This window comes from Lissotriton vulgaris, chromosome 4_1, assembly GCF_964263255.1.
Source record: "Lissotriton vulgaris chromosome 4_1, aLisVul1.2, whole genome shotgun sequence".
In the NCBI taxonomy this organism is placed as follows: Eukaryota; Metazoa; Chordata; class Amphibia; order Caudata; family Salamandridae; genus Lissotriton; species Lissotriton vulgaris.
The window spans coordinates 896,693,112-896,714,880 of record NC_141691.1 but is presented as its reverse complement, the minus strand read 5'-3'; the positions used below and the strand labels follow the sequence as shown (position 1 = coordinate 896,714,880).

Genomic DNA, 21,769 nt, shown 5'->3' with positions numbered 1-21,769 from the left:
GTTATTCAACATAGCCTCAGGGTTACACCATATAGAACAGCAGAACCTTAAAAGGGCAAAATAATTAAATCTTCAACATAGCGTAGCCCAGCTCCTCATGAAATGCATAGGTTGGGAACCTTATAGCAAGACCCAGTACACCTATGCGCCCTCTGTTTTCTTCACGCTGTAGGCAACTAACCACAGTAAATCCCACACGCCGCAACCATAGGTTACATCGGTAAGCATTTTCTTTTATATACTTCAATAAGTGAAGCAATTGGCTTCTTTCTGAATTTGGATGTCAGATAAATAAAATGTCAAGAGTTTGAAAACCTCATCCTCCTCTGGGCCAAGCAAGGCATCCAAGAGCACTGAGAATCAAAAGTAATTCCAAGGTAGTCAAAGTTGTCTTTATTTGTTCATATTGCAATTGGGTTCTACCCATTTAGTGTGCCCAGATTCTGTTCCTTTTTAGGTTTCGCTGGAGAAAGGAGCCGTTAGGCTCCTCCTCCAGAGAAATCTATTGAGTACAGTAAGCACTATGGAACACGCCCCCCCGTCCCATTGGCTAGCTCCATAAATGGAGCCTAGCCATTGGACGAGGGGCCTGTCCATCAATGCTGGACCAGACACGGGGGCGTTCCCGAGATTCTTTGGCTTTTGCCGACGTCACGCGACGCCGGGAACGCCCCCGAGTCTGGTCCGGCCGTGCTTGCTGCTGTCCTGCCTTGTGTCCCTCCTCTCGCCGTCCCCACGTTTCCCGCCTCCCTCCCGACGTCCGTGTCCTTTCCCGCCCCCCTCGTCCTCTCCCGCCCGCCCCCCGAGAGCGGAGGAGGGAAGCCCGACTCGCCCAGCATACAGGTTTAATGTGGGCGTAGGATCCCGTCCGTATGTGGCAGTGATACAGTGGGACTCCAGTCCGGGTTTTCCATGTCTCATCGGTCGTCTGATTTCCTGCAACGCTGAAGGAGAGCGCACAGGCAGGCATTCAAACCCGAGCGAGGGAAGAAGGGAGTCTAGAGACCTTCTCACGCCACCCACCTCCCGAAGTGGCATACCTGCAAGAGCAAGCATGGGGGAGACGGCCCGTAGGCTGTATGTGTAGGAGCTCTCAAGTCTCTCCTCTTCCGCCGACACAAAATGGCGGCAACCCGCTTCGATAACTGCAGTGACAAAAAATACATCGATTTTGCTCCGGTAAGGGTGGACGGTGTTGTGGCAGGTAGCGGTGGAAGGCTTCGTGGGAAACGTTGCACAGAGTTATTTCCTATGCTGCACGCCACCCGGGTGGGAGGGGATCCTGGGCAGGCGGAGGGGCGGGACGAGGAGCCTCGGCAGGTGGAGGGGCCGGCAGGGAGGGAGCGAAGAGGCAGCGCTGTCCGGGCATGCTGCGGAGCACCGAGGAGCTCCCCTGCACTAACCAAGCGGCCACTGCCCTGCCATATGTAGGACCTTCGAGAGACCCCATACTTCCTGGGATTGAAGAGCCGACGGTAGCCTGGTCTATTGTGAGACCAGCAAGAAGCTCCCTACTGCTAACGGTTGGAGGTGCCGAGAGTCAGACTGCCTACTATGGTAGCAGCAGACCCACCTGCCCCTCTGCTGCCCGTGGAGCCCGGGGCTGCACTTCGGGGAGGCTCCGTAGCCGCTTCAGTGGAGCTGGGCTGCGCTATACTCCGGCAGCATGTCTGTGCCATGCTGAGTGGGACAGGTAAGGAGAGACCGTGCTGGTGCTGTGTTTGTGGAGGGAAGCCCGACTCGCCCAGCATACAGGTTTAATGTGGGCGTAGGATCCCGTCCGTATGTGGCAGTGATACAGTGGGACTCCAGTCCGGGTTTTCCATGTCTCATCGGTCGTCTGATTTCCTGCAACGCTGAAGGAGAGCGCACAGGCAGGCATTCAAACCCGAGCGAGGGAAGAAGGGAGTCTAGAGACCTTCTCACGCCACCCACCTCCCGAAGTGGCATACCTGCAAGAGCAAGCATGGGGGAGACGGCCCGTAGGCTGTATGTGTAGGAGCTCTCAAGTCTCTCCTCTTCCGCCGACACAAAATGGCGGCAACCCGCTTCGATAACTGCAGTGACAAAAAATACATCGATTTTGCTCCGGTAAGGGTGGACGGTGTTGTGGCAGGTAGCGGTGGAAGGCTTCGTGGGAAACGTTGCACAGAGTTATTTCCTATGCTGCACGCCACCCGGGTGGGAGGGGATCCTGGGCAGGCGGAGGGGCGGGACGAGGAGCCTCGGCAGGTGGAGGGGCCGGCAGGGAGGGAGCGAAGAGGCAGCGCTGTCCGGGCATGCTGCGGAGCACCGAGGAGCTCCCCTGCACTAACCAAGCGGCCACTGCCCTGCCATATGTAGGACCTTCGAGAGACCCCATACTTCCTGGGATTGAAGAGCCGACGGTAGCCTGGTCTATTGTGAGACCAGCAAGAAGCTCCCTATTGCTAACGGTTGGAGGTGCCGAGAGTCAGACTGCCTACTATGGTAGCAGCAGACCCACCTGCCCCTCTGCTGCCCGTGGAGCCCGGGGCTGCACTTCGCGGAGGCTCCGTAGCCGCTTCAGTGGAGCTGGGCTGCGCTATACTCCGGCAGCATGTCTGTGCCATGCTGAGTGGGACAGGTAAGGAGAGACCGTGCTGGTGCTGTGTTTGTAAACAACACGCGTGGGAAGCTTGGAGTGGCTGTGCAGGCGCTGTTCGCATTGCCTGATGCTAGAGCCCGGTGTGCCATATAAATCTCGTTTGCAGTGTCTGTGTAGGGGTTGGCAAACAGCGCGGATAAGCCTAGATTTGGGTAGCCCAGACTCGGCTGGAAAGTTGGTAGCCTCGTCCACAGACGAATGGCCCCGCGCTAGGAGGCGCCGCAGGTGCAGCACCTGCAGCTCTGCATGGATATTCCAAGAGGCAGCAGCCAGGGTCCCCACCCACAGGCGCCTGCCTGTGCAGGGAAGGTGAAGCCATCTCACGCCTGTTCCCAAATGCATCGGCTCCCAGTGCCTGTTTAATCAAAGGTCGTCGAAATGCCACAATACCCCCACTCTTTTGTCACTGTTTGTCCAAAGGTTGTCTCCATTACATTGTAGACTGTGTGTGCCTTAAAGCAGCGCCATCTTCTGTAGTGCTCTGCCACCCAGAAATGCGTGTGTACAGCTTTGTAGAATGCATCTGCTATCCATAAGCAGCTGCTGGCCACGAGGGCCACAGGCTCGGATCCCTTGCATTGTCGCCCTCTTTTAGCCTCGGGAACCAAGCTTGCAGAACAATGTGTAAAATCATGCGGAGAGCCGAGAATTCACAGGTACAACTGGCGGTTTATTGTTGTTTTTGAACTGCATTTGCGCTGGGAAGCTGTCTACCCGGATCATAGTTGAGCCTTTTGGAGCCCCTGGTCGTTTTAGTCATCCACGCTGATGCAGTGGGGTTGCTTTCAAAAAGCTTGTTTCAAGATCACTCATGCTTTGTCGTGTGGCTCTGTGTGTGTGTGTGTGGTTCTGTGTGTGTGTGTGGCTCTGTGTGTGTGTGGCTCTGTGTGTGTGGCTCTGTGTGTGCGTGTGGCTCTGTGTGTGTTTGTGGCTGTGTGTGTGTGGCTGTGTGTGTGTGTGTGGCTCTGTGTGTGTGTGGTGAGGAATTAGCATTTTAAAAATACTTAGAAATTCACAGAAAAAAGCAAAAGTTACAGGGACGTTATAGTTAGCAAATGGTATGTAATAAAATGTAGACATTTTCTGAAAAACACAAAGCTAACTGGGACGTTATAGTTAGGCTTAGGTTTCACTTGTACGACACCAGTGAACCCGCAGCAGCTATAGTTAACTATAGCTCACATCCCAGCAATACGCTGACCGTGTGCTGTTCCCGCCCCCCCTCGCTGTCCTGTGCCCCGACCCCCCCCGCTGTCCGTTCCTCCCGTGTGTCCGTTCCGCCCCCTCCCCGTGTGTCCGTTCCGCCCCCTCCCCGTGTGTCCGTTCCGCCCCCTCCCCTTTCACTTCCTGCGCAGTCCTACCCCACCCCCCTCCCCCCAGTACTCGCACAACACGCCTATGTGCTAGGTGCACATTCTTTTGGGGGGGCACACTGTCGACGCACACACATTGTCCGCAGCTCTGCCCTCGCCCTCCTCCTTTCATCTCCCCAGCCCCTCCGGGTACCCCACCCCCCACATCACGCACGCATTCAGACAGCACATCACCCCTTCTTTCCCCTCTCCCTCCAGGTACTGCTTCCCATGAATGTAAACATTCAGGTGGTGTGACACCCCCTCCCTTACACCCCCTCGGGGCACACCTCGCTATCCATGCACGCACCCAGACACTGTGTCGCCCCTTGTCTCTTACACTCCCTCTGCCTCCTCTCCCTCAGGACACACTTCCCCCCCCTATCCATGCACACATTCAGACGCTGTATTTCCCCCCCTCCCCAGCATGCCCCCCCTCCCCAGCATGCCCCCTCTCCCCAGCATGCCCCCTCTCCCCAGCATGCCCCCTCTCCCCAGCATGCCCCCTCTCCCCAGCATGCCCCTCTCCCCAGCATGCCCCTCTCCCCAGCATGCCTCTCTCCCCAGCATGCTCCTCTCCCCAGCATGCCCCTCTCCCCAGCATGCCCCTCTCCCCAGCATGCATGCCTCCCGTCCCCAGCATGCATGCCTCCCGTCCCCAGCATGCATGCCTCCCGTCCCCAGCATGCATGCCTCCCCTCCCCAGCATGCCTCCCCTCCCCAGCATGCCTCCCCCAGGACTTCTTTCCCTACAGGAACACTTCCTGCCTCAGTGTCCTCTCTGCAGGACACGTCTCCACCCTACATACAAACAGCACCATCTGGGTGGAGGGCGGGATGCACGTGCGCATGAAAGAAAAGTAAGGGGGGTATTCTGCAGGAACTAATCCATGCAGTTGTGCAGGCAGTGCAAGCCGCCACAAAGTGATGCAACCAAGGCATTGTTTTCAGAAGGCAGTCCTTCGAGGCAGGAGAGATGCAGGAATCACTGCATGCAGTTGTGCAGGTAATGCAAGCCGCCATAAAGTGATGCAAACAGTGTTTCGTTTTAAATTGAGGCCCTGCGAGGAAGTAGAGGTGCAGGAACCAATCCATGCAGTTGTGCAGGCAGTGCAAACATCCACAAAGTGATGCATGCAACCAGTGTGTTGTTTTAAAAGGCGGGCCCTGTGTGGGAGGAGAGGTGCAGCTGTGGTAGAAAAGGCCTATGGACCTGAGACAGGAGTGCATCCCGTGACACGATACAGCTGTGCACGTGGGCGCTGCACACAGCTGGGCTAGAATGCTGTAAACAGACTTGGGCATACAGCAATGAGAGGGAGCTAGTGACTTTCTGTTCCTGTAGAGGCGCTTTAGGTGTAAATACTGCAGTGTTGTGTTTGGTATAGGATTTAAGATGCAATATTATTTTTTTTGGTTTAAATCTTGTACAGATATTGTATTGTTTGCTAAGAGCTGATTTTCGATAATAATGTTTGAATAAACACAACCTGTGTGATGAATCCAAATTAGAGATATTCAGTATTGTCAGTGACTCAGCTGAGTTGGAGGGTGCGGGATCCAAATTGGGTGTCTCCCTGGCCCAAGCAATACAGAGTGTTACTGATTCTTACTCAACTAGCTGGCTAACAGACATGTTATCCCCAAACATCAGCTGATCAATTTTTGAAAATAGCCATATGTTGCTATCAAATACACATTTTCTTTTTGAAAAGAGCAAACAAAATGACAAAAGCTTATTAAGAAAAAATAAAATAAAATGAAACCTGTTTTGTCACAAATATCTTTTCATTTTTCGTAAATACACATTTGACAATCAAACTTCAATTTGTCATTTTCATCACATACTCACAGCCATCACTGCCACACATGAATGCCATGTATCACTATCTCATGCCATGGAGGTCTACAATATGCCAAGAATCATCATCTTGGATCAACATTAGACCAAGGGTGGGAATCCTGATGCCATGTGTGCCAACAACAAGAAGCAAGTAATTGCCACGGTTATACCTTGGCCACCACTATACTAGGTTGAGCAATATCATTCAGTGGTGGAAACCAATATTTCAAAAATTGACATCAATATGTCAGAGGTGGCATTTGCCAGCCGTTGCCATCATGAAATTGATTCTCACATTATGCAAAGCATTTCCACCTGTATGCCATGGCCACCAATACCAAAGGTGGGAACCATCAATACGCTAAGAATTCCAATCAATATGCCCGGTACAACATTTTGCCAGGAGTGGGAACCATCTTTTATATTGAAGCACACAATATGCAAATAATGAGTGCTAGGAAGTGAGAGTGACTAAGCAGTGCTAGGGAGTGCAGAGTGACTAGGGAGTGCTAGGGAGAGCTAGGGAGTGCAGAGTGACTAGGGAGTGCAGAGTGCTAGGGTGTGCTAGGGAGTGCAGAGTGACTGCAGAGTTCTAGGGAATGCAGAGTGACTGCAGAATGCTAGGGAGTGCTAGGGAGTGCAGAGTGACTGCAGAGTGCTAGGGAGTGCAGAGTGACTGCAGAGTGACTAGGGAGTGCAGAGTGACTGCAGAGTGACTAGGGAGTGCAGAGTGACTAGGGAGTGCAGAGTGACTAGGGAGTGCAGAGTGACTAGGGAGTGCTATGGAGTGTTAGGGACTGCTGAGTGACTGCCGAGGCTAATGGCAATGTAAATGACAATGCCATTTATTTATCTGTTTTCAAAACCAACACATAAATACAAATTTTGTTATTTACAATGCCAATAGCTCTAACTTTTCCAAAGGCGAAACCATTGCATTGTAAATGCTTGTTGTTCACCCATGTTTTTTACTGTGGGTGAGTCTCACTACTTATGTCTCACCCACAGTAATCACATGGTAAATGGACTGTACATGTTTACCATCTGTGTCCGCTTTTTGAGATAAATATGCTTTGACGCACCCAGAGTAAGGTGTACTTGGTTGGTTACATGTGGTCATGTGTGCTGACTCGTGCTATACCTCGTTCAGATGTGAGGCAGATAGGCTTCAAATCCAGGAGTTGGAGCAAAGCTTATATTGGACATCGCTCATGTTTGCAATTCTCCAACTAATTTTGGTGCCCCCTAATACAAATTCCGTGGGTTTGACCACAGGTCTCTCAAAGGTGAAGGTTAGTGGGTTATGGTGCCAAAATATATTCTGGCAAACTGTCCCATCCGTGATTTGATAAAATAAATTCCTGGAAGCAAATATATAATAAATTAGAAGTGGCTGCAGAGAGACAAGAGGAGGCAACCAACTTTTATGCGTTGCAAAGAACAGACTTGAGCAAATAATAGTACTGCTGGGTACCTATGTGGTTACTAGCAAATGTAGGACCTGCAGAGGGGCAAGGATCAAAATGTTGTTCCACTGGGGTGGCTATCAGGTTATCAAGTTTGGTGTTAAAATCACTTTCCAATTACTACATTTAAATCCGAATCTTGGTTAGCAAAATTAAAGTCAATTTCACCAATAAAATAAACAAGCATTTGCAATGCAATAGGTCTCGCATTTTCAAAACTTTGACCTATTGGTATTGTACAGAACAATGCCTTTTATTATTGCAGATTTTTTAAACACCTAAATAAAAGGCATTGTAATTTACAATGCCAATAGCTCAAAATCTCCCAAATGCTTGTTTAAATTAGCTGTCCATTTTAGCCATTTTAAATCAAGAAAGAACTCCAAACATGAAACAGTTCAGTCCCTGGTAACATGCACACACACATTACCCTGCCCGTGCACGCCGAATGCTACCGCCAAGACGGGCCATACATTATTTTAAATTATTTTGGTTCAAGCTGTGTTCTGATTGGCCGGCCAGTCTGTCACGTCACTAGTACAGCAGAGAAAACACAAGGGGAACCTCCGGTTTTATAACGATGTAGACCACAAACACGTGTGCCCACAAATAGAAATCATGGGTGTTACAGACAGTTGGACAACTTATTGGGGCTTATTTAGAGCGAATGAAGGCCGGCCTTGTCTGAAAACCGCAGATGCTCAACACACTGAGCTATCTTACTGTTGTAAAAACAATGGGATGCATTTTAAAGTATGTTTATGTCTGTAATAAGATGACCGTTCTTTAATCAGTGTGCAAGCCTGTACGTCGGTCATTCCTGGATATGAAAAGCCAGCCGTACAGTTAGTACAGTCCAGGCTCTGACGAGCAGCACAACATTTTTAGGTCTCGTGTGGTGTACTGCTCTCATGCGCAGTCGAGCTTGCAAGATTTTATGTCTCAGAGTGCGTTTCAATAACGAGGGTTAAGCCACGCCCCTCTTCTCCATTGGCTGGCCTCCTAAACGGTGGCCAGCCATTGGAGAAGAGGTCGCCATGCCGTATTAATTTCTCTTTAAGCCCCGTCCTTTTCAGACTGGCTGACTTGACTTCCTACTGGCGTAAAAGCTTTCTTATCTTCTTTATGGGGCCAACAGATGGCCCTTAACACTTTGGCTGCTAGAGGTTTTCCCCCCGGTGCTGCATTCCCAGATTTACCATTGTTCAAGACTTGCTCAGCTCGTCATAAGCACAGCTCCACTGTGCCTCATGACGAGCTGAGCTCGTCATGAGCATGGAAGGGGTTAAAGAAGATAAGAAAGCTTTTACGCCAGCAGGAAGTCAGGCTCTTAAAGAGATAGCAGCACGTCTTTCCAACAGGACTTGTTTTGGGGGGAGCGCATATGCCATCGTTCAATTTAATTCGGTATTGTGAGGATTAAGAAACATAGGCTCGTACTCAGCGCTAACCTTTCAGGGGCTATTGGCACCCTGCTGTGACCATCTGGAAAATTATGGATTTATTTCGCCGGTATGTTGATTGGCTATTAGGGCGCCGGCACGGGCCGGGGGTTTTGCAGTGTGCAGTAATCCACCAGTGTTTATTGACTTCAAAGGGCATCACCCGTCGGAACCGTGCCCTCTGTAAACAGATGCAGCCGCCTCTCGGGTACAGCCTACTGCCCGCTCCCAGGGAATGCTAAACTTTTGGCGCGCAAGACTTTTCAAGAGGTTTATTGTAGATGGAAAATATGCATATATTACAAATTTTGGAGTGGAGACGTCTACCCAGGTCTGCTCACTTTTCCATGGTGTACCTAGTACCATGGCAGCAATAGGTACGCGTGCAATTCATTGCATATATGATGGTGACTGTGTAAAACTACAAATCCCATAATGCAGTTTGTTCTTGGCTAAAACTTTATCTGTGGTTTCTAATATATGCTTCTTCACCCAGCGCACTGGGGCCACGGGATAGTGGCCCTCTTGGACTTTATCCGTGTGGGTCCGTGCTCTCCACCAAGGAGTGCCTTTATATTCCTCTCCGACGCTTAGAAGCCTTGTTGATCACACACATGCGGAGTTAAGCGCACACGTGTGTAGGACACTGCATGTAGGTAGCAGATCGTGGACAAAGGCCCTTCCCCGTGTTGACTAAACACAAAGGATACGACCGTTTTGTTACATATAAATGCCACTTTTCTAAAGCAATGTTTTTAAGGTGCAAATGTTGTAACTTCACAGGTCCTAAAGCGAGACCACTGAATTATACATGGGAGGATGCGGCTTGAAGAGTGAAGGGCCTGACTAGCAAAATTTAAACGTTTTGGGAACAAGGAGGGGTGGGCCCTTAGCAGCAGGATGGGTGGCATCCTGATCTGGCCTTGCCACCCTACCGCCTCGAGGCAAGCCTGGCCCGCCCCTATTCTCGTTCGAGGACCTCCTTCCCCGAATTACAGCGCATCTTCTCACACCACAACATCAAAGTTCACAGGGAGTACTACAGACGAGCATGTGAAAAGGCCCAGTGCACTGCAGCTAGCCACACATGCTTTGCTGCACTGCTGACCATTAAATGCAGTGCTCTAGGACACTAGTGGACGTCCCGTGCTACCACAATGCACCCAAGCAGTAATCCGGTCTCCCAGGACAGAGCACCGAACAGTGCATTGTCACCTCCCCTCTACCCTCAGCAGCCAGGGTCGTATGGCGCAACCCATGCACTAGTAAGAATGCAGGCAAACTCATTCTGCACTATTGTGCTGCTTGTGCACAATGAAATGGAGCAATTCTTTATATCCATCTGGCTCAATATTAACTAAAACTACAACTCACAGAATGCAGTGGTGAAAAAGCATAGTACAGGAACGGAAAAGTGGTGTTCTGGAGACATTTTGTCAGTATATGTCTAAGGACTGGACACTCAAGGGGAATTGGTGGAGGGAGGTCTAGTGCTGGTTTTTAAAGTTTACATTCTGGTACAAGACTTCTTCTTAGGACTTTTTGAGTGAACAGTTCTACAAGAGGATGCTATCGGCTCCCAACCACTTGGCGGCTCTTAAGTTTCACACATCGAGGATTTAATAGCCCACCTAGTCCAGATTTAATCTCTTCATTCTGGGACTTGTAGTTGCCTTTGGACCATTCTAGAACCAGGTCTAGAGGATAAAAAAAAAATGTATGGGCATTTTATACATAGTCATACAATATTACCCCTTTGGGTCCTGTTCATTGGGTGGTGTTTATCTCCCCAGTAGGCATCACGTCACTAAAGGGGCTGCTTGCAACGCGTGTCTTTGGTTGCAATTTTACCGTGGGCCTCTGCTAAAGTTTGATTCGTAACACATGACGCAGTTTTAGCAAACTGGAAGGCGTCCCACCCACAGCCATCGCGGTGGCAAGTGCCAGCCTGCTGCGCCCCCGCCTGGCCCTCGCATCCCTCACGCTACGGGAAGGAAGGTTCTCGAAGGCCTGGCACGCTGCTGCTACAAGAGATGGGTGCTCCTGTTGCAGAATGCGCCCACCCTCCCAATGCATGCCCGGTGGGACCCCCACCCCCCAAGGCAGCCAGAGTTTCACCAGGACACGGTCTGAAAAAGATGACCAATCTACAGAGGGGCACGCGGGGTCTTATTGGGGCCACGACCGCTGGGGTCAAATACAATGCCCCTGAGTGGCAGCCCGTACTAAGTCCAGCTGCTTTCTTTGTTGCAAAAGTGCTCAGCACATGCCCCTGAGCTCCCAACACTGCCCAGCATTCTCCGCAGTCCGTGGAACAGGGCATATCCGCTCTAATCCCTACCTGAACACAGGACCTCCCTGATCACCGACCTCAATATCACACCCAAGGAATGATTATGCCATGCTGATCCGGCTGACTATCACACGGTCACCTATGCCTCCCGTAACTGTCAAGCCCCCCTGGCACCGCGTAACATGCCAGTCAGCGTTAATCGCCATCAATCAGCCATGCCTCCATCGCCACAGTATCATTGTTGATGCTCCTGCATGCCAGTGCTGTTCTGGGTCACTTGATTTATATGTTGCCAAGGGAACCCCAAAATATCAACACAAACTCCTCCAACATGTGCTACTGACGTAGAGCCACCTGTCTGCTGTGTTGCCAATTGTACCCCACAAGTGCACTCTGAGCTCCTCAAGCCTGCCCAGCATCCGCTGGCAGCCCTTGGAACCAGTGCTACACCCGGTCTGGGCCATGTATCCTCAAAGTTGCCATTGGTACCGCAAAGGTCAACTCTGCGCTCCTCAAGCGTATGCTAGTGCCGTACTGGGCGACTTGTCAAACTAACCGCATTTGCTCTATCACAATTAGTAACCAGGCCGCCCTGGCCCCAGGTTCCATCTCACTGCCCTGTATTGACAGCCCCCAACCTGGTTCCAGCTGTATTTTACAACCCCCATCCTGGCTCCAGCTGTAATTTGACAGCCCCCAACCTGGGTCCAGCTGTAATTTGACAGCCCCCAACCTGGGACCAGCTGTATTTGACAGCCCACAACCTGGGTCCAACTGTATTTGACAGCCCCCAACCTGGGTCCAGCTGTCTGCTCTCTTGCCCCAACTCACCAAATCGCCTATGATCCCCCATTGTGTTTTGCTGTATCATAACCAGACCTCCGTGGCCACAGGATAGATCTCAATGTCCTCATATGCCAGTACTAAAACGTGTCCAGCTATCTGCTCTTGCGCTCCCATGTACCCAACACCCACCTGATCCCAATCATGGCGGCTGTATCACCATGTAAACAAACCTCGCTGGGCACTGAATCCATCGTAATGGCTCTGATGTCAAAGTTACCCGTAAGACCCACCTGAACGCCTCAAGATATCCAGGCTTCCAACAAAGACTGGCCACCCCACAATGATCACTTTTCCCCAGTGGCATGTTACCTCAAAATGCCCCGTCGTCCATGACATTCCAGTTGGAAAAAATGTAGCCGCACCAGACCCACTTCCTCCAGTGCACCTTCCAAGCGAGCCACCCCCTGCTTAATAATCTTGGATGAAAAACCACTATTGACCCTTACATTCTGGAGAATCCCCCAAGCGTGAGCCGTTTCCCTTGGCCATGAACGTAATTTTGGGGTACTATACCTCCACAATCCAAAGTATTAAAAGATCCAAATTACTAGGTGTATTAGAAGCAGTTCCCATACGCCTGCCTGTTTTGATATGCCCCTGCCGCCGTCTGCCATAACATTGGTAATAGAAAGTGTACCCCCGGGGCCTGTAGACCTGCCTAACTTCCTACAAAATACCTGGTGCCCTTCCGGTATGAAGGCTCCTGCCAGCACCACCAGTACCAGCTTTTCTCTTTAATTGCCAGCTTACGCCTTCTAAACCCAGCCACGGGCCCTTCCCGTAGTGTAAACCTTTGTTCCCCAGCGCAGCACTTGCCTTCCCTCGTACCGTAACACCACCTTGAACTCTCATGCCAGAGCTCATTCCTCAATTACACCCGACACCCAAATTATGCTGCTTCCCTTTTACCTGGTGCCAGAACCGGTGTCCATGCTGGAGCCCGCCCTTTGTCCCCTTTTGTTCATCTCCTGTCGGGCTCCCCACAGCTCTTCTGATGCAACTGACCTTTCTGTCCGTTTGCCCGATGAAAGATCCCGGAAAATGTCATGAACAAATGGTGAGATCCCCCTGTGCCTCCAAATTATTGTCTGATAACTGCTCCCTCATAGACCAGATTGTGATATTCCATGTGTCCGCCCTCATACGCGGCAGCATTTCCCGCATACCCTCCTGCTCAACTGCACAACCTCATCATACTCTGACAGTGTTGACAGAAACCGGAATCCTATCTTTTGAACTTGTGACCCAAAACAGCACACCACTTACCATTTGTGCCATAGCTCCCTCCAAAAGCGCTCCACCTTTATCAATATACCCTTGCGCCCACATCTAAAACCGTACTGTAACCTTCCAGCCAAACTATATCCTAAAAGTGCGTTTTTGTGTCAATTTCCGCCAGGGGGAGTATTGTCGCTGAAACCGTACAGGGCCTATGTGAGGCAGTACCATACCCTAAAAGCTGCTTTCTGAGTCGCTTGCTGCCAGGGGGAATACTATCCCCCTTTGCCTGGTGCATTGCCGAAGCCGCACAGGGCCTAAGTGGGGCAGTGATCTTGTGGTCCAGGTGCACCGCTGAAGCCGCACGGGGCCTACGTGGGGCAGTGATCTTGTGTTCCAGGTGCACCGCCGAAGCGGTACGGGGCCTACGTGTGGCAGTGATCTTGTGGTCCCCCGATGCTCCAGCCTGGCCACACTGGGCCCAGCCTTCTCTTCACCACGGGGTAATGGAGCCGTACAGTGCTCTCCCATGTCGGGAAAGCTGAAAAAACAATCCCGCCGTAAATATATGGTCCGGTGTGCTGATCCCTGCCTGTATCCTAATCTGCTATCCGAAAGGACCCGGGGCCAGCCCCCAGCTGACTAACCCTACCGAAGTGGGAGAGGGAAAGCTGCTCCACTCTGAGAAAAAGATAATGAGCTGACCCCTTCACAAGTAATGCTCAGAATAAGGAGATAAGCGTGACCTGCCGACCCATCATTGTGGCCGCACTCTGCCAGCCAAGAAGTTAAAGAAAAAAAAGGGGGGGGGGGTCAGAGAAACAGTCAGCCCCCCCAACCGAAAAGCCCCCGCCTCCGCTTGCTGTAGCTCATTAAGGTTTCATCGCAAAAAGAAAGGGGGGGGGGTCAAGTGTTAAACGCCCAATGGGCTCTAGCCCCCCCACTCTATCGTGTGTGTTCATCCCTGGCCGAGGAGCCGCCTGGGACCATGGACAGCTGCCCACAAATACCGCCCAGGTCCTAAGAAGACCATACTTGTAATGAGGCATTGGTGCTTTTCAGCCCCTCTAAAAAATCCCTGACTAAAAACTCTGAAGAATGATGGCAGAATAACCCCCCCCGCCCCCCTCCCCCCCAACCCCCCAATTTTGGGAGCCCTGCACCAAATTTTTGCTAGAGATGTGCCTCTCAAGAACCAAACTCAGGATGCACCCCTTCTACCCCCGGACGGGAAATCATCTCTCCACCCCCATACCCAGAGACCGAAAACACAGACATATTCTCCAAATGAGGGGCCTACGCCAACATGCCCCCATCAGGTTCGCCTTCCAGACAAGGGAGCCACCTGAGTCTCACCTGCGGTCGCGAGTTAACCCGCAAGCTGTCGCAGCGCCCAAGCTTGCCTTCATATGGAGCTCTCCCGCGTCACAGGCAAGCTGCCACAGCGAGGAGCCTCTCTTCCCTGTGGAGTTCCCGTCTTCACTGACACCCGGCAAATTCCATGCCGCTCTAAGGGATCCTAAATCTAGCAGCCAAGCAAGGCCAACAAGAGAGAGCTGGTATATGAAAGGGGGAGTAAAAAGGAAAGGACCTTCACTTAATTAAATTAGAAAATGAAAAAATTCCTCACAGCCTATGCCCAGCCACCGGGAATACTATAAAATGGTGGCTGGGAACACAAAATGGAGACCTAAATATCCCTTGGGCTATAAAATAGCCCAAAAAGCCCAACAACCCAAATGGGGCGGAGCAGAGGACAACGCCGCTCCCATTCCCCAAACATCCCGGGGGGAAGACATCCCTACGCTCGGCTGCCCCCCAAGACCCCCTTCTGTGATTCTGAGCAAACCATCTAACTTTCTCGTGCTAAATAAAGACTTAGCTGATTATCCTGTAAAGCGCCCCTGGGTAAATTCACGCATTAAGGACCATCCTATGCGAGAAAAGGGCATCATTTCTAAAAATACTCTCTTGACATGGATGCAACTGTCCTATTTCACTCACAATAAAGTGTCACTCATAAGCCTTGAAATGTTACACATAAACGGACTACACACATGGGACTGCCACACATAAGCAAACTGAAACCTTGGCAGCTATGTAAATGGAGGCGGAAATCCGAAATAAATTGTCACAGGTGAAGTAGGAGGGGTCACAGAAGAGGTGAAAAGCAGAAGTGAGATGCAACAGATGGAGTGGATAGCAGAGACAAGGAGTAATAGCTTTAGGGCATAGACCACAGACAGAGGCAGGGGAAGGATGTAAAGCAAATAAACAAGGGACGGAGATGCAGCAGGTGGGAGCAGAAATTAGGGTTACGAGGAAAGGGGGTTTTGCAGAGTGTCCTAGAAAGTAGAAAAGAGGCCCATTTACTACTAGTTTGATGCAATAGAAAGCATTTGTAATGTGGTAGCAAAGGCAATGGGTCGCAGAGGCAGGGATGGCGTAACAAGGCAGAATTAAGACGGAGGTGCTACCGACTCGACTCAACACAGTTGAAACCATTTGTAACTTACCAGCTGGGATTTCCAGGAGCACTTCTTCCACAAATTGCAAAAAGACTGCAGTTTATGAAATAAGTGGGAAGGACGGGCATATATAAACTGAATGAATAAAGCGCGTCGAACAGTTAAACACATTTTCATTTGAAGTAACAGGTCACGTTATGTTTTTGTATGGCGGCTAAAAATACGCAATCTAATATTTTGTTTCCTATCTGCTTCCTTTACAGAGATGTGGTACTGGGTGTTCCTGTGGGCGCTGTTCTCTTCCCTTTTTGTCCATGGAGCAGCAGGCGTGTTGATGTTTGTGATGCTACAGCGGCATAAACACGGCAGATTAATATCTGTCATTTTGGTCAGTGTTGGATTTCTGGCATCAGTGACTGGCGCAATGATCACAAGTACGTGTTTTGTTATATATTTTAACTGTGTATGTATATGATAATTGTACACCACAACCTGGCCACAAATCAGCTGTGAGCTCTACATGGTGAAAGACCGTTATAAAGTTGGCTAGTAATAAGAAAGGAAACTGGGTTGTGGACGATTAATGCATTGGGATGTAGTGTTCTTTAATGAGATGACGTCTTCACCTCTTTCCCAAATTGGAGTGGGGGACAGAGGGGTCTTAATGGATACGTGGATGTTGGTCCGGATCCTGGGTGTATAGATGTTGTCTTGTTTTTCGTTTTTTTCAACTTCTTAGTCTGTATTCTGACCGTGTCCTGGCTGCAGATGCGCCAAGAACCATCAGATAATGTAGTTCTATTAAGTTTCATTTTTCGGACATATTGTTATTTTTTTAGGTCTCGCTGAAGCAATGCGTAAGCATTGTTCGGCGAGATTCTAGTAAGCGGTCTGAAAAGTCTACCTAGCTGCGGATTAGACACAGTTCATGTGAGACAGTCGCCTGCACAACGCCAGCCACATCCCACACCACCATTTGTCTGTGCCTCGGCATCAGACTTCAAAAGCTGCCGCCCCCCCCCCCCCAATCAGACTTCAAAGGCTGCCGCTCCCCCGCATCAGACTTGAAAGAAATGCACTCCCCCGCTATCTTGAATGTGGATGCCTGGGCACTCCTTTTTACATCTCGCACCCCTGCCTAGATTTTTTGACTGTTTTATTTTTGATGCCCTACCCACACAGTTGCCTGCATTGCTCTCCTGGCAGATCACTCCCAGTAGTTTCCCTCAGCCTGCATTTTCTTCCAACCTTAAACAACCTCCATTGCTCCACCGTTCGTTACCTTGCGTTCTTTTTTTTATTTGCGTTCTTTCTTTTTGGAGGTCCCGGCAGCTGCCATTTGCTGCCATGCTGCTCTCTTTATGGAGTCGCTTTTGTGCGATTCTCTCCGCTATGCTCTGAGTGGCTCTTTCTCGCCTGTTTGCTTTCCCGCCGTACTTCGTTTTGCTCTCGTCCATGTGCTTCTCCCTTCAACCCATGTTGTTCTTTGCTTTGTGCATGTGTCTCCTCCTCCTGCCCTCCCTGTTGCTCTTCCTTCTCGTCTTTCTTTCCCTTCTTTCCCTCAACGGTCAACCCGTTTGCTCCCTACCCCTACAAGCAATGCAAGTTTCTAGGCTTTTTTAGGAGTGTCCTGCAGTACATTGCTTCCTGCCCTTCCATTTTACTTACAAAACTGCTTTCACATTTCCACTCCATTTTCGGATTGGTAAATAAAATAAAATGGTGCATTCGTGTGCCTAAACAATTATTCACCTGTACTTACAAAATGAACATGGCCCCATCATCTCGTCTTTTGTCCCTTTGTTCATGCAGTACAGTAGCAGCATTTTTGCCCATGCCTCAAAGCATGTACAAAAGGCACTGACAGAGCCAATATGTCTCAAAGGTGAGACCTCTTGACTTTGCCAATGTGTCAGCACCGCTGTGTCTCGTTAATGAATGGGCATGCTTAGTGACATATGCACATGTATACTTCATCAGGGTGGGCCGCTGTAGTATCATGACGCATCCATGTGTGTGTCAAGAGGCATATGTGTGTGCAAGTCATAGCTCTTTGTTTTATTTCTTTTTTTAAAAAACATTGCTTCTTGTTTAGACTTAACAGAAGGGGCAAAAGAAATGGCAGAGCCAATATACTCAAAGTATACATTGGGGGTCAATAGAATCATTTTGTAACACGCCTGTCATTGAATACTCACTCTAATTGTTTGCAGTTTTTCACCAAAGTATTTCTGTAAATGAACATGTTCCAGAGCAATAAATGGTACAATGTTGGAAACTTGGAAACTAAATGTGCTGCAATGCATTTCTCAAAGTAGGCTGTCATCGCTGTAAATGAAAACGTTTAACTGGCATAAGCAAATTCTGCCTGGTTAACTGCAGTTTTTGAAATCTTGGCGAGTTTAACTAAAGTTTTTGAAATATTGACGACCCACCTTGCAGCCAGAAATCATGCAACCTATACAAGGGACACACCCTCACACCCTCTCACCCTCACACCCACTCACCATCACACCCTCACCCCCCTCGCACCCCCTCACACCCCCTCACCCACCCCCTCACACCCCCTCATCCACCCCCTCACACACCCCCTCACACACCCTCTAACCCTCACACCCCACACCCTAATAACCCTCACCCCCCACACCCTCATAACCCTCATCCCCTCATAACCCTCACCCTCACACACCCTCACACCCCCACACCCTCACCCTGTCACCCTCACCCCTGTCACCCTCACCCCTGTCACCCTCACACCCTCACCTTCACCCCCCTCACCCTCACACCCCCTCACCCTCACACCCCCTCACCCTCACACACCCTCACACCTCATCACCCTCACTCCTTCTCACCCTCACACACCCTCACCTCGCACCCCCTCACCCACCCTCACCCTCACACACCCTCACACAGCCTTACCCTCACACCCGCTCACCCTCACACAACCTACACCTCACACAACCTCACCCCCTCACCCACCCTCACTCACCCTCGCCCTCACACTTCTCACCCTCACACTTCTCACCCTCACACTTCTCACCCTCACAACCCTCTCACCCTCACAACCCTCTCACCCTCACAACCCTCTCACCCTCACAACCCTCTCACCCTCACAACCCTCACACCCTCACAACCCTCTCACCCTCTCCCCCCTCACTCACCCTCACCAGCATAGCATAACAAAACATAGCATAACAAAGCACAAAAAACAAAGCATAGGATAGCAAAACACAACATAGTAAAACAAAACATAGCATAGCAAAACACAACACAACATAGCATAGCATAAAAAACACAATACATAGCATAACAAAACAAAGCGTAGCATACCATAACAAAGCCTAGCAAAACAAAACATAGCATAGCATACATAACCAAACACAACAAAACATAGCCGAACAAAACATAGCATAAGATAACAAAACATAGCAAAGCATAACAAAACACAACAAAACATAGCATACATTACCAAACATAGCATAGTAAAAAATAGCATAACATATCCAAACACAACACAACATAGCATAGCATAGTATAACAAAACCCAACATAGCATAGCATAACAAAACAAAGCTTAGCATAGCATAACAAAACATAGCATAGCATAGCATAACAAAACCTAGCATAACAAAGCACAGCATAGCATAACAAAAAAAAGCATAGGGTAGCAAAGCATAGCATAGCAAAACAAAACATATCAAAACATAGCATAGCAAAACACAACACAACATAGCATAGCATAACATAACAAAGCCTAGCAAAACAAAACATTGCATAGTATAACAAAACATAGCATAGCATAACCAAACACAACAAAACATAGCAGAACAAAAACTTAGTATAACCTAACAAAACATAGCAAAGCATAACAAAACACAACAAAACATAGCATTCATAACCTAGCACAGCAAAGAATTGTAAAAAATAGCATAATATAACCAAACACAACACAACACAACATAGCATAGTATAACAAAACACAACATAGCATAGCATAACAAAACAAAGCTTAGGATAGCATATCAAAACATAGCATAACAAAACATAGCATAACAAAGCATTGCATAGCATAACAAAACATAGCATAACAAAACATAGAATAGCAAAACATAGCATAACAAAACATAGCATAGAAAAACAAAGCATAGCATAATAACACAACAAAACATAGCAAAACAAAACATAGGATAGCATAACAAAGCATAGCATAGCAAAACACAACAAAACATAGCAAAACACAACAAAACATAGCATAACAAAACATAGCATAGCATAGCATAACAAAACATAGCATAGCAAAACATAGCATAGCATACCAAACACAACAAAACATAGCATAGCATAACAAAACATAGCATAGCAAAACAAAGCATAGCTTAACAAAACACAACAAAGCATAGCATAGCATAGCATAACAAAACATAGCATAGCAAAACATAGCATAGCATACCAAACACAACAAAACATAGCATAACAAAACATAGCATAGCAAAACAAAGCATAGCAAAATAAAACACAACAAAACATAGCATAGCATTTACAAAACATAGCATAACAAAGCATAGCATAGCATACCAAACACAACAAAGCATAGCATAGCATAACAAAACATAGCATAGCAAAACAAATCATCGCATAATAAAGGGCAACATCACTTACAACGCATTTTTTACAACGCACTACCATTACATCGCAACCATTACAACGCATACCATTACAACGCATTGCGCTGGGGGGCGCTCTAGGATAGGGAATATATTTAATTTACTATCCAACACCTTCCCTGCTATCCACGGGGACTGGAGTTGGAATAGTAAATTAAATAATTCACTATCCAGCGCCTAAAAGCATTATGCGTTGTAATGGACTGCGTGGTAAAAACCGCGTTGTAAATGCATGCGATGTAAAAGCATGCGTTGTAGTGACACCAATCCCATAATAAAACACAACAAAACATAGCATAGCATAACAAAACATAGCATAGCATAACAAAACACAGCATAGCGTAGCATAACAAATCAAAGCATAAGATAGCAAAACATAGCATAGCAAAATAAAACAGGATAGCAAAACAAAACCTACCATAGCATACAGCATCCCTCACCACCACCACAGCATCTCTCAGGGGCACCACAACATCACTATGCGCTACCACAGCATCACTGAACGCCACAACATCACTCGTTCGCCATCATAACATCACTCAGCGCCACCACAGCATCAATCTGTGCAACCATTCAACAAAAACTGGTTCAAATATGTTCTCTCAATGTTTCAAGCTTTATTACAAATGTAACAAAAAGATGTTAATATTTCACTTCTGTTCTTGGATGTTCGTCACAATAAAATACACTGAACATAATCTCCACAAAAGTTATTTACAAAAGTTTAAGCTATTGCCATTATAAATTACAATAACTTTTATTTAAGTATTAATTATTAAAAAAATTAAAAGCCATTGTTATTTGTAATATGAATACATGTAAGTCACGTAAATACGACACATATTGCATTACAAATGCTATAGGTGTCACATTTGCGAAAGTTATAACTATTGGCATTGTAAATGACAAAGCTATTCATTTTGCTATTTTCAAAAACAAAAAATAAATAAAAAATGTGTCATTTACAATACCAATAGCTCAAACTTTCCTAATGCGAGACCTATTGCATTGCAAATGCTTGTTAAAAATGTCATTAACGTCAGCCGCGGCCCGTTCAGGTAAGAGCGGTGGGGCCGGGTGGGGGAGATTTCGACAGACGACGACGAGGGAAAATTATTTTTTTTATTTAATTTTCCCTCGTGGTTGTCTGTCAAATATCCCCCCCCCCTCCCCCAAAAAAATAGCCCCACTGCTCTTATCTGCACGGGCTACGGCTGATTGACGTTAAAAAGCATTCTTTTAAAAGCTGTTGTTTTTATGCACTTAAAGCTGTACTGTCCCTATGAGAAGGGTCTTCGAGCTTCCGGGGTCAACTGAAGTACGCACCTACGGAACCAGACATGTCCTTACAGGGTTAGAGAGATGGTCACAAAAATATCACCAGCCAGTACTGGGACAGATGCGGCTCTGGCTTTTGCTGCTTCTACTTCTGAATTCTTGCCTTGACTTTCTATAGCATTGCTATGGTAGCATCCTGCACTACAACAACTGGCGATAAGGTAGCCTTAGACTCTACCACTTTTGTGACAGCTCAGCTTTGTGGATCACTGC

The 21,769-nt window shown here is 48.4% G+C and overlaps 1 protein-coding gene across 1 annotated transcript in view; it reads left to right on the top strand.

Moving 5' to 3' along the window:
* Nucleotides 1-21,769, top strand: part of TMEM170B (transmembrane protein 170B) — a 143,696-nt gene that overhangs the window by 98,467 nt on the left and 23,460 nt on the right. Inside the window, exon 2 of the mRNA XM_086965179.1 lies at nucleotides 15,818-15,988. Coding sequence (XP_086821305.1) covers nucleotides 15,818-15,988 — 171 coding nt within the window. The remainder of the gene's footprint in view (nucleotides 1-15,817; nucleotides 15,989-21,769) is intronic.